The following is a 13,580-nucleotide window of genomic DNA, read 5'->3' as shown; positions in this document are numbered from 1 at the left end:
AATAATATTTTATATTAGTTTTTTTGGACATGACTTTTTCTTCTAATAACATGATTTACATATTTAACAGAGGGTTATAATGTGGTGGGTGAATGGAAGACTTGAAGGCTGAAGACCAATGTTCAATCTAGAACCTCCTACATTACTGACATTCTATCCCTTGTGCCAGTTGGCACACTGTAAATGTCTGAATGAATAAATAAGTTACATCAACACAGATTTCTTCAGCTGTAAATTGGAGGTGATACTACCTATCATACAGAATATTTGTAAAGAACAACCAAGAGAACCAATGGGTGCCATAGTGCTTTGTTAACTTTAAGACTCTGAGCTAAAATATTTTTAAAGATCTGAGTTAGTAGGGTTTGTTATTTTGTAAAAGCATCAAATAAACTCCTTGGCTTTGATGTAGTATTTTATTTAGTTATATTTCCTGTTAACAAAGATACCATTAACAACAAATTTGTTCAGTGTTCATTTTAAAGGGAAAAATATCTTACAACTCATTAAAAAAAACACTATGTAATTCAGGTCAACATTAGTGTCCTTTTACTTCCTTTGGTTAAGTCATAAGAAATCTCTGTTTCAAAAGAAAAGTATCCTACATAATAAAGAACTAATATGCTAATTAGACCAAACAGCCAGTCGACCTTCTGGACGAAGCTGGGGTGGTGAGGGCCGGCCAGGGCTACGCAGGCTGTCCAAGGCAGCCAGGGCTGCAACGGCCGAGCCCTTTGCACGAATTTCGTGCATCGGGCCTCTAGTTTCATAAGAAGGTCTGAAGTTTATATTCCCATTAAATTCCAATTCAACACAATTTACCAAAGTACTTCACACATATGTCCTTTATAGCATTTATCATATTGTATAATAAATATTTTTTTTTCTCTCAGGAGACTGAGCAACTTAAAGATAAAAAATTGAGTCAGATTCATCTAATTTTTTTTAAAGCATTTTACTTATTTTTAAAATGTTTTTATTGATTTGTTTTTAGAGGGAGGAGAGGGAGAGATAGACACATCGATGAGATTGATTGACTGATTCTTGCACACCACCACTGGGGGTCAAGCCTGCAAACTGGGCATGTGCCCTGACTGGGAATCAAATTAGTGACTTCTTGGTGCAAGGAATGACACTCAGCCAGCTGAGCCACACTGGGCAGGCTAGATTCATCTAGGAAGGGAGAGAGATAGAGAGTTAGAAACATCGATGAGAGAGAAACATCGATCAGCTGCCTCCTGCACATCTCCTACTGGGGATGTGCCCGCAACCCAGGTACATGCCCTTGACTGGAATCGAACCTGGGACTTTTCAGTCCGCAGGCCGATGCTCTATCCACTGAGCCAAACCGGTTTCGGCAGATTCATCTTTATATCAAGTTACTATAGCCTTTGGCTGGTTCTTTTTTTAAAATATATTTTTATTTTTATTGATTTCAGAGAGGAAGGAAGAGGGAGAGGTAGAAACATCAATGATGAGAGAGAATAATTGATCAGATGCCTCATGTACGCCCCACAGTGGGGATCAAAACCACAACCCGGGCATGTGCCTTGACCGGAAATCGAACCATGACCTCCTGGTTCATAGACTGAGGTTCAACTTCTGAGCCATACCTGCCAGGCTTGGCTGGTTCTTTGTAGAGGTTAGTGCCTAAGTATACATAGAATGAATGAAAAGAGGATATGTGTTGTGTCCAGCAGAGGAAAAAGAGCTAGTATAATTCTGATTAGTTGATAGTATATGGTCAAAGCGATAAGTTTATCAATAAACTAAAAACAGAATTTTAAGTTTCTTTTTAGATTTTATTCTATGAATAATGCTATTTTTAAGGTAGACAGATGTGTGTTAATGAAAGAATCTGATGCAGAGAGTTTGGAACATGTTATCAGGACAGTAACATGAAAATTACATAGGGAAAACACCAAAAATTTTTCACTTTAAAATTACTCAGTGGTAGTTTATTTAGTGGTCTCAAATAATAATGGAGATTGCTGAAAGGTTGTTGTATTTCATAATGGTCTATTTTTGTGATTTTTAAAATGTTAAGATAGCAAGTTATTATTGTAAATGGGAATCAGTCTACGTAAGTGTTTGTATTGGGGAGAGGTGGTGAACTATATGAGAATCTGTATTTGGAAAGCATAGTTTATGTTTAAATGATTATTTATCTAACTTACTTTGAGGTATAAAGTAGATATGGTCAATAAGTGTTTGCTGATGATTATTGACTAGGTATTGGTAAAAAGATAATTTGAAGCCATATTAGAAAAAACAACAACATGGAGCTAAATCTAATATTTATGATAAAATGACTAACAAGGTTTACAATACAGGGTGGAGCAAAAGTAGGTTTATAGTTGTTCATATGGAAAATAATACAATAATTAATAAATAAGAACAAACTCTGCTTCATGTACTCACAACTGTGAACCTACTTTTGCCCCACCCTGTATACACAAAAGGATTTTCATAAATATTTGTTGTAAGTGCCTTACAATTAAAACAGACTTTCCTACCCTTGCCTTTGTGAAATCTAGTTGCTTGGGAGGCATTCCTTATTAAAAGAGGGTGTCAATAATATAAAAAGACTGTTGCTAGGATCCAAGCAAAACAGCAGTCTAAGCTCTGGCCGGGTAGCTCAGTTGGTTCGAGTGTCGTCCCGATACACCAAGGTTGCGGGTTCAATCCCTGGTCAGGGCACATATAAGAATCAACCAATGAATGCATAAATAAGTGAAACAACAAATCGATGGCTCTCTCTCTCACACCCATCAATAAAATAAAAAGAACAACAACCCAGCAATCTAAACAGTTGGGGGGGGGGGGCGGCGGGGAGAAGTATTTTTTTTTTTTTAAATCATCAAGTAGCATTTACTTTATAGGAAAGATTTATAGCAATTTACGATTAGGTGTATGTTACTTTTATATGGTGGTGTCAGAAAGCTTGAATCAGGATTAAATAACTTCATGATACATCATGATACATTAGTAAATTTTTGCTGGATTTGATCAAAACTATTTGAAGGAAAGTGTTCTTATTAAACATTTATCTGGTGAAGTAAGGCAAACTCTTTAATTGTTCAAGTGGCGACAATAAGAATAGTTCTGATATTCTATTTTGTAAAATAATTAGCACTTGCATAGCTTTATTCACAGACACGTGTTTTTGTAGAGAAGTACATTTTATTTCCCTTATGCAGTACGATTGTTCTATTCTACTCTTACTAAGAAAGGAAATAAAAAGCAAGCTGATGTGTAAGAAAAACGGATTCCATTTTAAGTTATAAGTTGTAAAGATATAATATAGTAAGTACTGTTTTATGATTAAATTCTACTGTAGGTTTTTTGGGGTAGGGAAAGCTTAAACGTTTTGGTATCAACATACATGAAGGCAGAGGGAGTTTTCTAACGGAACTGGTAGCATATTTGCTTACTAATGCATCAATTTTGAAATTAAAAAAAATTTTTTTTTAGTAAAAGAGTAGTATACAGTTATCTTTTTGTTAAAGGTAAAAGTTAGATCCTGATCTCTGCATTATTTCACAACATATTTTCTTAGAAGGTTAATATAACCAGCTACCAGTTTTTACTAGTCTGAGGTACTTGAGTCCTTACTAGCTTGGATGACTCAAGGGTACTTCATATTTAAAATATTTTCAAAATATTTTACAATCCATTCTAAAAGATAATATTCTTATGAGGGAGATTATGATTAGCTCACTTTTACTGTTAAAAAGATATAGAAAGTTTAAATAAAAGAACTTGCCCTGCAACTCAGGCTTTTTTTCTGTAAAGTTTCCAAATCACAGTGTCAGTAATAATTTAATACAAACCCCAGCAGTTTTAAAGTCATATTTAATATTGGTTAACTCCTACTTACCTTACTTAGAATGTAATGTCTCAACTTTGGTACACAAAAACATTTTTTTCTAATATAAATTAAACACATTACTTGTTATAGACTATTCTTCAAAAGTTGTTTAAAAAGGCAAAAACACATCTTGCAAAACTTCCTAGCAAATTTTTAATGTATGCAATTCTCATGTAAGGCACTTCCATGCTTTTTCAAATAAGTTTCATATTTGGGACTGAATATATGGTAAAGGGAGAAGATTTCTATTTTTGTAATCAAGTCTTCATAAGTTATACAGTAAGAACGTTACTTCAAGTAAAACTTTATTAAATACCCAATTTTGGCATTATTTCCTTAAATATCTTTACCTTTGAATAGAATAAATGATGGGCATCAAGATCGATGCAAGCTAATCTTTTTTCTTTTCTTTTTGTGTGCAGGCTAATCTTAAATAAAAGCACTCTTGATCTGGTTTATATTTAGAGAATTGGTAATGTTTTATCTTGTTGGTCTTGTTCAAGAATCTTGAAATCCTCCAAAGGAAGACTGCTTAAGGCAGTTGGTAAAATGTGTTCAGATGTGCCTTTAGGTAATATGTTATTTGCTTCTAGATTCTTCACCAAGCAAGTGGCTTTGATCCATCTTCGAGTTGCTCTGCGTTCTTTTTGTAGGCAAGTTTTCATTTTCCTTCTTAAACTTGCTATTTCTTTTTTCAGTTTAATTATCCTCTTTTTTGCCTCCATAGGATTCCTAAAGGCATAACTGTGTTCAAGTAGCACTTGTTGACTATTAATGTTTGATTTTAAATTAGAAGGTCCGGTTGGAGTACAACTGTTACTTTTCTTCAGAAGATTCCGTGACTTGAGTTTCTGTGCCAAATAATATTAGAGGGTTGTACATAAGTTATGCAATATCACAAATAAATTTTGTCCAGTTTAAATAACAGTATTTAAATTGCTCTTTTAAAAACTGATTTTAAAAGATAGCAAACATCACCAACCCATCTCATGTAATCATAGATTCAAGTTTCTCAAGTGGTTGAATTAACTCCAGCCACCTATTTCGTTTTGTTTTCCCTCTACAGAGAGATACTAACATTGGTTTGGAAATAGACACTGGATTTCCAAGGTCCTTCCAAATTATTATGATTTTATGGAGACTTTAAATATCTTTTGTAATTGTCTAAGGCCAAATAATGTATTTAGACATTTATGTGATACTGATTTGATCTCTTTTGTAGGTAAATATTATTTGCTCAATTAATATTTCAGACCTTGGATCCTACTTAATAAAAATATATTCCCAAGTATCAAGCCCCTGAATAGATTTAGTGCTTATTAATTGTTCAGTTATAGCTTCCACTCAAGGACTTAAAATGCGGGCAGAAATTTTTGCCCAAATCAGAAACCTGAGGAACCTTTTTCCTTTATTACTTTCATTCAATTAGTCATCAAGTCGTATTAATTCTACATCCTATATATCTCTATCATGAATCATCTCCTCTAACACTCTTTTAAAAAATTATTATTAAATCTATTGGGGTGACATTGGTTAATATGATCATATAGGTTTCAGGTGTGGGATTCTATGTTACAAGATCTGTATATTGCACTGTGCCCACCACCCAAAGTCAAATCTTCTCCCTTTACCATATATTCAGTCCCCTTCACCCCACCCGCCTCTTTAGCATTCTTAATGCTACTCCCATCAGGCCTATATTATATCTAGCTTGAATATGTCATTACCTACCATAGACTTTATATGGGTACAAAAATCAAAAATGGTTGGAACAGCATCCATTTTAAGTCGTCGAGTTTGTCCTGTTAGGTCAAAACAGGAGGCTTCAAAGTGCTTTGAACAAAGAAAAGTGTGTTTTCCTGGCACAAAATTTTTGCGCCTAACCAGGCGAACCCATTCTTTTCTTCTTTTAGGATCCAAAGGAAACCTTAGAAAAACAAAAAACAAAAAAACCCTCAAATTCCAACTATCACAGTTCTGGTTGCACCTAAATGGTTAAAACAAATTTTAAGTGGTAATTTAAAGTGTCTTCAGCCCAGTCGGTGTGGCTCAGTGGTTGAGTGTTGACCCACGAACTAAGAGGTCCCCGGTTTGATTCCCGATCAGGGCACATGCCCACGTTGAGGGCTCGATCCCCAGTAGGGGATGAGCAGGAGGCAGTTGATTAATGTTTCTCTCTCACTGATGTTTCCATCTCTATATCCCTCTCCCTAAAACCAATAAAAACATATTTTAAAGTGTCTTCAATTTACATACAAAATGTTACATTTCTAATATCCAGACGTTGTCACAGAAACCAATTCATGCTAATTTTTATAAGTTGTAAAAAATTAATAAAAATGGACTTGAGTGGTCTTATTTTTCAGGGTTTTAAAAAGAGATCTTTCTTCCTACTCCAGTCCTTAACCTGGGCAGTAAAAATAAACAAGACTACAGTAATCTAGGCCCTGGCTGGGTAGTTCTCTGTTGGTTAGAGCATCGTCCCAATACACCAAGGTTGCTGGTTCCATCTCCAGTCAGGGCACAAGAATCAACCAATGAATGCATAAACAAGTGGAACAACAAATCAATCTACCCCTGCCCCCCTTTTCCTCTCTGTAAAAAAAAATTTAAAAAAATGACTAAACTAGATCAAGCTTATGTAGAGCCGTATAAGCAGGAGTAACTACATTGCACAGATCTGCTGCTGATATATTAGTACATGGTCAAGATAAATCAAATTAATGCCCAGGTTGCAGGCTCGATCCCCAGTAGGGGGTGTGCAGGAGGCAGCTGATCAATGATTCCCTCTCATCATTGATGTTTCTATCCCTCTCTTCCCCTTCCTCTCTGAAATCAATAAAAATATATTTTAAAAAAAGGTAAATCAAATTATCTAGATTAAATTTTATCTAGGAAAGCCTAAATAGATTCTGGTATTCCTCTGTGTTCCTTCATTATGACACTTACCATACTGTTTTTGTTTTGAAATAAAAGTAGATTATAAGTTTCTTGAGGACAGGAATCACTGTATCTTTTTATCTCTATCTTTTTTGTTTGTTTATTTTGTTAATCCTCACCCAAGGGTATTTTTTCCATTGATTTTTAAAGTGTTTTTATTGACTTTGGAGACAGGGAAAGGGAGAGAGAGTTAGAAACATCAATGATGAGAATCATCGATTGCTTGCCTCCTGCACGCCCCCCTACTGGGAATAGAGCCCACACCTGGGCATGTGCCCTGACCAGGATTCAAATTCTGACATCCATGTTCATGGATTGATGCTCAACCACTGAGCAACACCAGCTGGGCCCATTGAGAGAGAATGGGAGGGAGGAAAGAGAATGGGGGAGAGAAAGAGAGAGAGAGAAACATCCATGTGAGACACATTGATTGGTTGCCTCCAGAATGCACTCTGACCAAGGCCAGGGATCAAACCTGCAACTCGGGTATGTGCCCTTGACTGGGAACCCAACCAGAGACCCTTTGGTGCCCAGGGCCCCCGGGGCCTCACTAAGCAAGGCTGGCTAGGGCTTATCTCTTTAATACGTAGTACAGTTGCCTTGAATAAGTACTTAACAAAAATTTGCTTAATTAAAATGAGACAGAATATGTAAATTAAGAATGCACTGTATTACTTCCACGTAAACAGCCTGTATTTTTTAAAAAATGAACTCTTAAACTACGTAATACAGTAGAAATCATAATTATTACAAAAAGTAAAATGCTGCTGACAAGCCCAGCAGGAATGTTTTTCCTTTCATATTTATTTCAAATATAAAATATACTAATGTGTACCCAGTTAAGGAAGAGAATATAAGGGACTGTCGAAATTAGTGGTAACTGTGTTGACTGATTGGAAACATAACAATCAACATTCACATGTAACAACTTTGAGTTCAACTCTTCTTTAGTTTGATTACCTAATGAACTGAGTAGTGTTTAAAAAGAATCATTCATGTTAGAAGATCATGTGGCTCCCCAACTGAAGCTTCACTAGGTAACAGCTTTGGCTATTATCAGATATCCAGTTTGCTTAAATGACCAGCAGTGAGGGGCACAAAGAGATGAAAGCCCAGATTTACTGGTAAATACCTTCCAGTCTCTTGTCCCTGTCCCCTCAACTCCAAACATATCCCGACCTGAAGATATTATTAGCATTTGTTTGTCACTCTGTAGTTCACGTTTTCATAAATGTAAGTTTTTTTCTATTTAATTAGAAACCCCTGATGAATTTATCTGTTTACCCCTCACCTTTTAATAAAATGTATTCTCATTTCAAAGATCTGTTCCAATATTTAATGGTTTGGAAATATTTCCTGTGCCCTAAGCTAAAAAAAATCAAGCTTCAGTTTATAAACACTAAACTAAACTTATGAATTTCTTCTTGTTGGGGGCCTCAATAAAGATGCAGAACTTATAAACTAAGTACTATTATTGGATTATCATTTGTATAAGACTTCAGAAATATGAAGGCTGTCTTTCAGATATTTAACCCTTTTTTTCTTTAGTTTTTTTAAAATGAGCTCCCTAATTATGCAATCAGTACCTCCAACTGAACCTTAACCAAATTTTATTTCCTTCTTTTAAGACTCAATTTAAGAATCTCATCTTCCTAAAGAAGTTTTTCATGATCAGAAGATGAGGTTAGATGTTTCTATATGATAAAGAATTAACACCACTGTATTCTAATTGCTTGCTTTTCTATCTCCACCACTGTATCATGTTTTTCCTGGTTAGAACTGTTCTTTACTACTTTATCATATTAAGTAAGCACTCAGTGAGCTTTTCTGAGTGAATCAATGAAAAGTGAACTAATGGGGCTAGCTTAGCATTACTAAGTAATCTTTAGTTATCTGTGTTTAAATAGAATAATAATCAACAATTTTACTTATTTTTTATATATATATTTTATTGATTTCAGAGAGGAAGGGAGAGGGAAAGATAGAAACATCAGTGATGAGAGAGAATCATTGCTTTCTGAACACCTCACACTGGGGTTGAGCCTGCGACCTGGGCATGTGCCGACTGGGAATCGAATTGTGACCTCCTGTTTCATAGGTCGACACTCAACCACTGAGTCATGCTGGCTGGGCTAATCAACAATTTTATATTTAATTTTTCCATAATCATATTTCGCATGTGTTGTTTGGATTTTTCTTAGTATGTTCAAAGGGGGGTAGAGATAGCCCATAGTTGAATTTATAATAAATCGTCCTCTAAGTATTTAAAAAATAACAGGGTGGCCACAGATGGATATATGTTTGTCTACACCATAATAAAAGTAGGCTTTCAGAAACATTAGATGTTTGGAAAAAATCACTCAGTATTTTAAGCAATGCTATTTGCCTTGGGTCTTTAATAAATGGCTGAATGCCCATATATTCCAAGCACTGCCCTAGGAACTGTCCCAAGTGGTAAATAAAACTGACCTACTTTTATGGTATCTACCTTCTACTAAGGGCACACTGTAATGGGGAGGACAGAGAATTGAACAACTTGATGCAACAGAAAAGAACGGCTGAGAACTGTTGTCTCTCAAGTCAAATCAGGGTGTCAATCCTGGTTACTTTACATAACAGCTAGGTAACTTTAGGCAAGTTATGCAACCTTTTTAGTCTTTAGTTTTTATCACCTATAAGGTACCATTTTAATGGTATCTAGTGTGGTTAAATGAGACAGTTTATGGTAAATACTAGATAAATGTTATTTGTTATTATAAAAGTAATTACAAATGTCATGGGTGTTCTAAAAAAGGTTAAATACAAGGTTGAATGGAACCATAAAGCAGGAAGAGATAATCTAGTCAGGAGGCTTTACGATAGTAGGAATTAGCTAGAGGAATTAGGGTGGGAACAGTGAAGAGTAATGACATGAAATGATGCAAGAGAACTTTCTAAGTTAAAGAGTAATTTTGAACTTTATCCAAAGTGGCATTGGCAAACCATTATAAGTCACGATTTAGAGCTGATTTTTAAAAATATGTTTTTACTGATTTCAGAAGGAGAGAGGGAGAGGGAGAACATCAGTGAGAGAGAACCATCAATTGGCTACCTCCTGCATGTCCCCTACTGGGAACGGAGGCACGTGCTCCCACCAGGAATTGAACCGTGCTCCCACCAGGAATTGAACCGGCGACCTCCCAGTGCATGGGATGATGCTCAACCGACTGAGCCACACCAGCTGGGGGCATTATCTTATTCTTAAAACTATATATGTCTGTTATATCTATATGGTATAAAGGCTATATAGAATAGTGTGGTACTGCACATTCCTTCCCAACTTTATGATTAGTGATGTCAGGTTGGTAGTTTGAAACCAGATAATGTAGGGAGTATTTATATTACAGAATTAGGGCAAATACTATGAATCAGGGCTTTCCCCTTCCTTGGAGATTCTGTTGTTAAACATTTAGCAACACATCACTGATTACAGAAGTTAGGAGTACATGAATGGAAGCAGTGAACCAGTTAAGAGGCTGTTGTAATCGAGTCAAAAGGGAATGGTAGGAAGTTAAGGAAGGATGACCTTCCGATTTCTGTGTAGATGATGTTCTCATTTACTGGGAAAAGGCATGTGGGAATAGGAGTAAGTTTGAGGGAAGGGCAAATTCTTTAGTACAGTTTTGATATAAATCTGAGGAACTGCAGAGGCCAGGGGAATACTGAGACACTTGGCCTATAGGTCCAGAACTCAATGAGATTTGGACTGGAGATAATTTGAGAAGCATCAACATGTAAATGTTAACTGAGACCACAGAAACAGTTGAAATTTTTTTACAAAGAGAGGGGCTGGTAGGAGAGATAGACTACAGAAGTTAAGTGAAAACCACAAAAGTAGTGTCAAATAGTTCAAAAGTAGAGAGTATTTCAAGGAGGAAATGATCATATGCCAAGAAAAAGGAATACAGGAGTGACAACTCATGTTAGCAAGAGCAGTTTCAGAAAATTATTAGTGAGACCTAGTCCAGAGTGGGCTAAGAGATAAGAAAAATGAAGATAGTTTAGTTCAGGCAACATAAGTTGTATATGGGAATAAAGAAGTCTACCAATGTCTTAGGAGAGGAGTTAGTTCATATTGTTTGTTTATAAAATAGAAATGTATTTTTACTTTGTTATTTTATGACCTACATTTTTGGGTTACACATGAAAATGTTAATTTCATAAGCAAATAGTCAAACATGGAAAGGAAGTATGCATGCTACTGTATCACTGTGTATCTCTTAAACATTCAATATTATTGGTCCTAGACTCTTCCCTATCTCTCATCTTCCAAAACAAATACAATAGTTTCTCTTCAAATATTTCTCAAATCTGTCCACTACTTTCCATCCTTACTGTCAGTACTACTCTAGTCTAGGCCTCTGGGTGGACTCTCCCTTATTTTAAGGCAGTCCTGTTTTTTCTCTATCAACTCTCACCTCTCCTATTCTAGTGCTGGTTGTGCCAGCAAAGAAGTACACTGTGTAGTTCAGCTGACACTGTAGTGTAGATTTCCTTGTGAAAGAAACAGTGGGTAAGTGAACATTCTTTAAACAAGCTTCTTTCTCACTGCATTTCTCTCTCGATGATACTCAACCAGCACTTTCAATAACACTATTCTCCCTATTTCAGCCAGAGGACTTTTTAATATGCACATTTAATCATGCCAATCTTTTAAAACCTTCCCTGGCTTCTCAAGTACTAATGGATAAAACAGAAAATCCTTAAAGGGGCACACCAGACTATGTCACCATTTGGTCTCATTTGAAATTTCACATCCTTTGAGAAGTGTTACTTTGGCTTTAAAGGCTAAGTTAGTTTTCCCTGAATGTCTTTTCTGTGACACCTAACTGCAATTATATTTGTCTTTCTTTTTTATTATACTCTAAACTTCAAGAATATAAGAATTTTCTGGATCTCTTGCATGATGTCAGGCAAGTAAGAACTTGGTACACATTTGATAGATGAACAAAACAGTACATTTGATGAAGTAGTTGAAAACAGAAACATCACAAAGATTTTTTTTAAAGTGGCAACTTTTAATAAGGGGGTACATTTAGTCATCATGAGGCAGGGAAAAGGTCAAGAATATAATTTTCTACATCCTATGAATGTATTAAGTTGTGAGGTATATAAAATCAGAACTGTTTACACTTAACTTTTTTAATGCTTCTTTTCTTCAGTCACATGGCAGGCACTTGCAGAGAAGGTAAACATTTATTTACTGTATTTCATGTAGTGTTCAAAGTGCTTTCAAGAGTTCTGATTTGAGAGAACTAAAGAATTTTCATTGGCTCTACCTTGTTTGGCTCAGTGGATAGAGCGTCAGCCTGTGGACTGAAGGGTCCTGGGTTTGATTCCGGTCAAGGGCACAGGCTTGATCCACAGTAGGGGATGTGCAGGAGGCAGCCGATCAATGTTCTCTCTCATTGTTGATGTTTCTCTCTCCCTCTCTGAAATCAATAAAAATACATTAAAAAAAAGAATTTTCATTGCTTTTCCAGCAAAGGAAGGAAGAACACCTAGGTTCTTTTTATTACTGTTAGTAAGAATAGAAAGCATAGCCCTAACTGGTTTGGCTCAGAGGATAGAGCATCCGCCTGCGGACTGAAGGGTCCCAGGTTCGATTCCAGTCAAGGGCATGTACCTTGGTTGCGGGCACATCCCCAGTAGGAGGTGTGCAGGAGGCAGCTGATCGATGTTTCTCTCTCATCGATGTTTCTAACTCTCTATCCCTCTCCCTTTCTCTCTGTAAAAAATCAATAAAATATATTTTTTTTAAAAAGAATAGAAAGCATATCTTTTGCACTTTCATTTAATATAGCTTAATTCCATGATTATCATCAATGATGACTCAACTCCTCTGCAGAGTTACTGTATGGGACTATCAGAAAAAATCCAAATGCTTCTCATGTCAATTCAGCTAGTAAGAATTTCCTGATTTTAATGGGAACACAGTAGGCTTTAAGGCAGTGGTTCTCAACCTTCCTAATGCCACGACCCTTTAATACAGTTCCTCATGTTGGGGTGACCCCCAACCATAAAATTATTTTCGTTGCTACTTCATAACTGTAATTTTGCTACTGTTATGAATTGTAATGTAAATATCTGATATGCAGGATGTATTTTCATTGTTACAAATTGAACATAATTAAAGCATAGTGATTAATCACAAAAACAATATGTAATTATATATGTGTTTTCCGATGGTCTTAGGCGACCCCTGTGAAAGGGTCCTTCGACCTCCAAAGGGGTCGCGACCCACAGGTTGAGAACCTCCGCTTTAAGGTGATTGCCGGCTTGAACAGGAAGATTTCTTACGGAGTCATTAATGTCAAGTCCAGTCTAATACACAGGAGTACAAGAGTAGAAAATGAAGGTATCCGGCTGTCACTTTTATAAGGAGTAATCACCATACAGAACTTGGATTTCTTTTATAAAGCAAGTACATCTTCCCCAAGGGGAGAAATACTGGCAGATCTGAGCAACACACAAAGGGAAAACACAATGCTTCCCTGCTTCCCCCTAGGACTAGGTAGTGAAGGGATCAGAATTCGCAGAATCCTCGTGTTCCTTCGACACAAGCAATATTCAATCTAACGGCTCTCACCCCCGCTCCCCGCCCAGGTTACCTGTGGAAGCTGATGTTAATGTGCTTGTTGTAGGTAGTGGCACAGCCCGCCGCGGCGCAATTGGTCGGCATGTCCCTTCCCCCCTCATTCGGCGCCGTCGTGAGCCCGTCCTGAGGCGC

General features: G+C 36.4%; 1 protein-coding gene across 1 annotated transcript; it reads right to left on the bottom strand.

The window, feature by feature from the left end:
• Positions 1–2,855: 2,855 nt before the first annotated feature.
• Positions 2,856–13,554, bottom strand: THAP2 (THAP domain containing, apoptosis associated protein 2). Its single transcript, XM_005884120.2, has 3 exons — positions 13,462–13,554; positions 5,603–5,798; positions 2,856–4,722 (listed from the first exon to the last, which is right to left on the bottom strand). The coding sequence occupies exons 1-3, from the start codon at positions 13,530–13,532 to the stop codon at positions 4,333–4,335; spliced, it is 657 nt and encodes a 218-aa protein (XP_005884182.2). The 5' UTR covers positions 13,533–13,554; the 3' UTR covers positions 2,856–4,332.
• Positions 13,555–13,580: the final 26 nt, after the last annotated feature.

This window comes from Myotis brandtii, unplaced genomic scaffold (genome assembly GCF_000412655.1).
Source record: "Myotis brandtii unplaced genomic scaffold, ASM41265v1 scaffold82, whole genome shotgun sequence".
NCBI classification, from domain to species: Eukaryota; Metazoa; Chordata; class Mammalia; order Chiroptera; family Vespertilionidae; genus Myotis; species Myotis brandtii.
This window is presented reverse-complemented; position numbering and strand designations above follow the sequence as displayed.

Excerpts from the sequence above, each read along its gene's own strand:
- THAP2 (XM_005884120.2), bottom strand. The coding sequence starts at position 13,532 with ATGCCGACCAATTGCGCCGCGGCGGGCTGTGCCACTACCTACAACAAG. Across the intron at positions 5,799-13,461 it reads ATTAACATCAGCTTCCACAG|GTTTCCTTTGGATCCTAAAA; the intron begins GTAACCTGGGCG and ends TGTTTTTCTAAG. Across the intron at positions 4,723-5,602 it reads GTACCCATATAAAGTCTATG|AAACTCAAGTCACGGAATCT; the intron begins GTAGGTAATGAC and ends TATTTGGCACAG.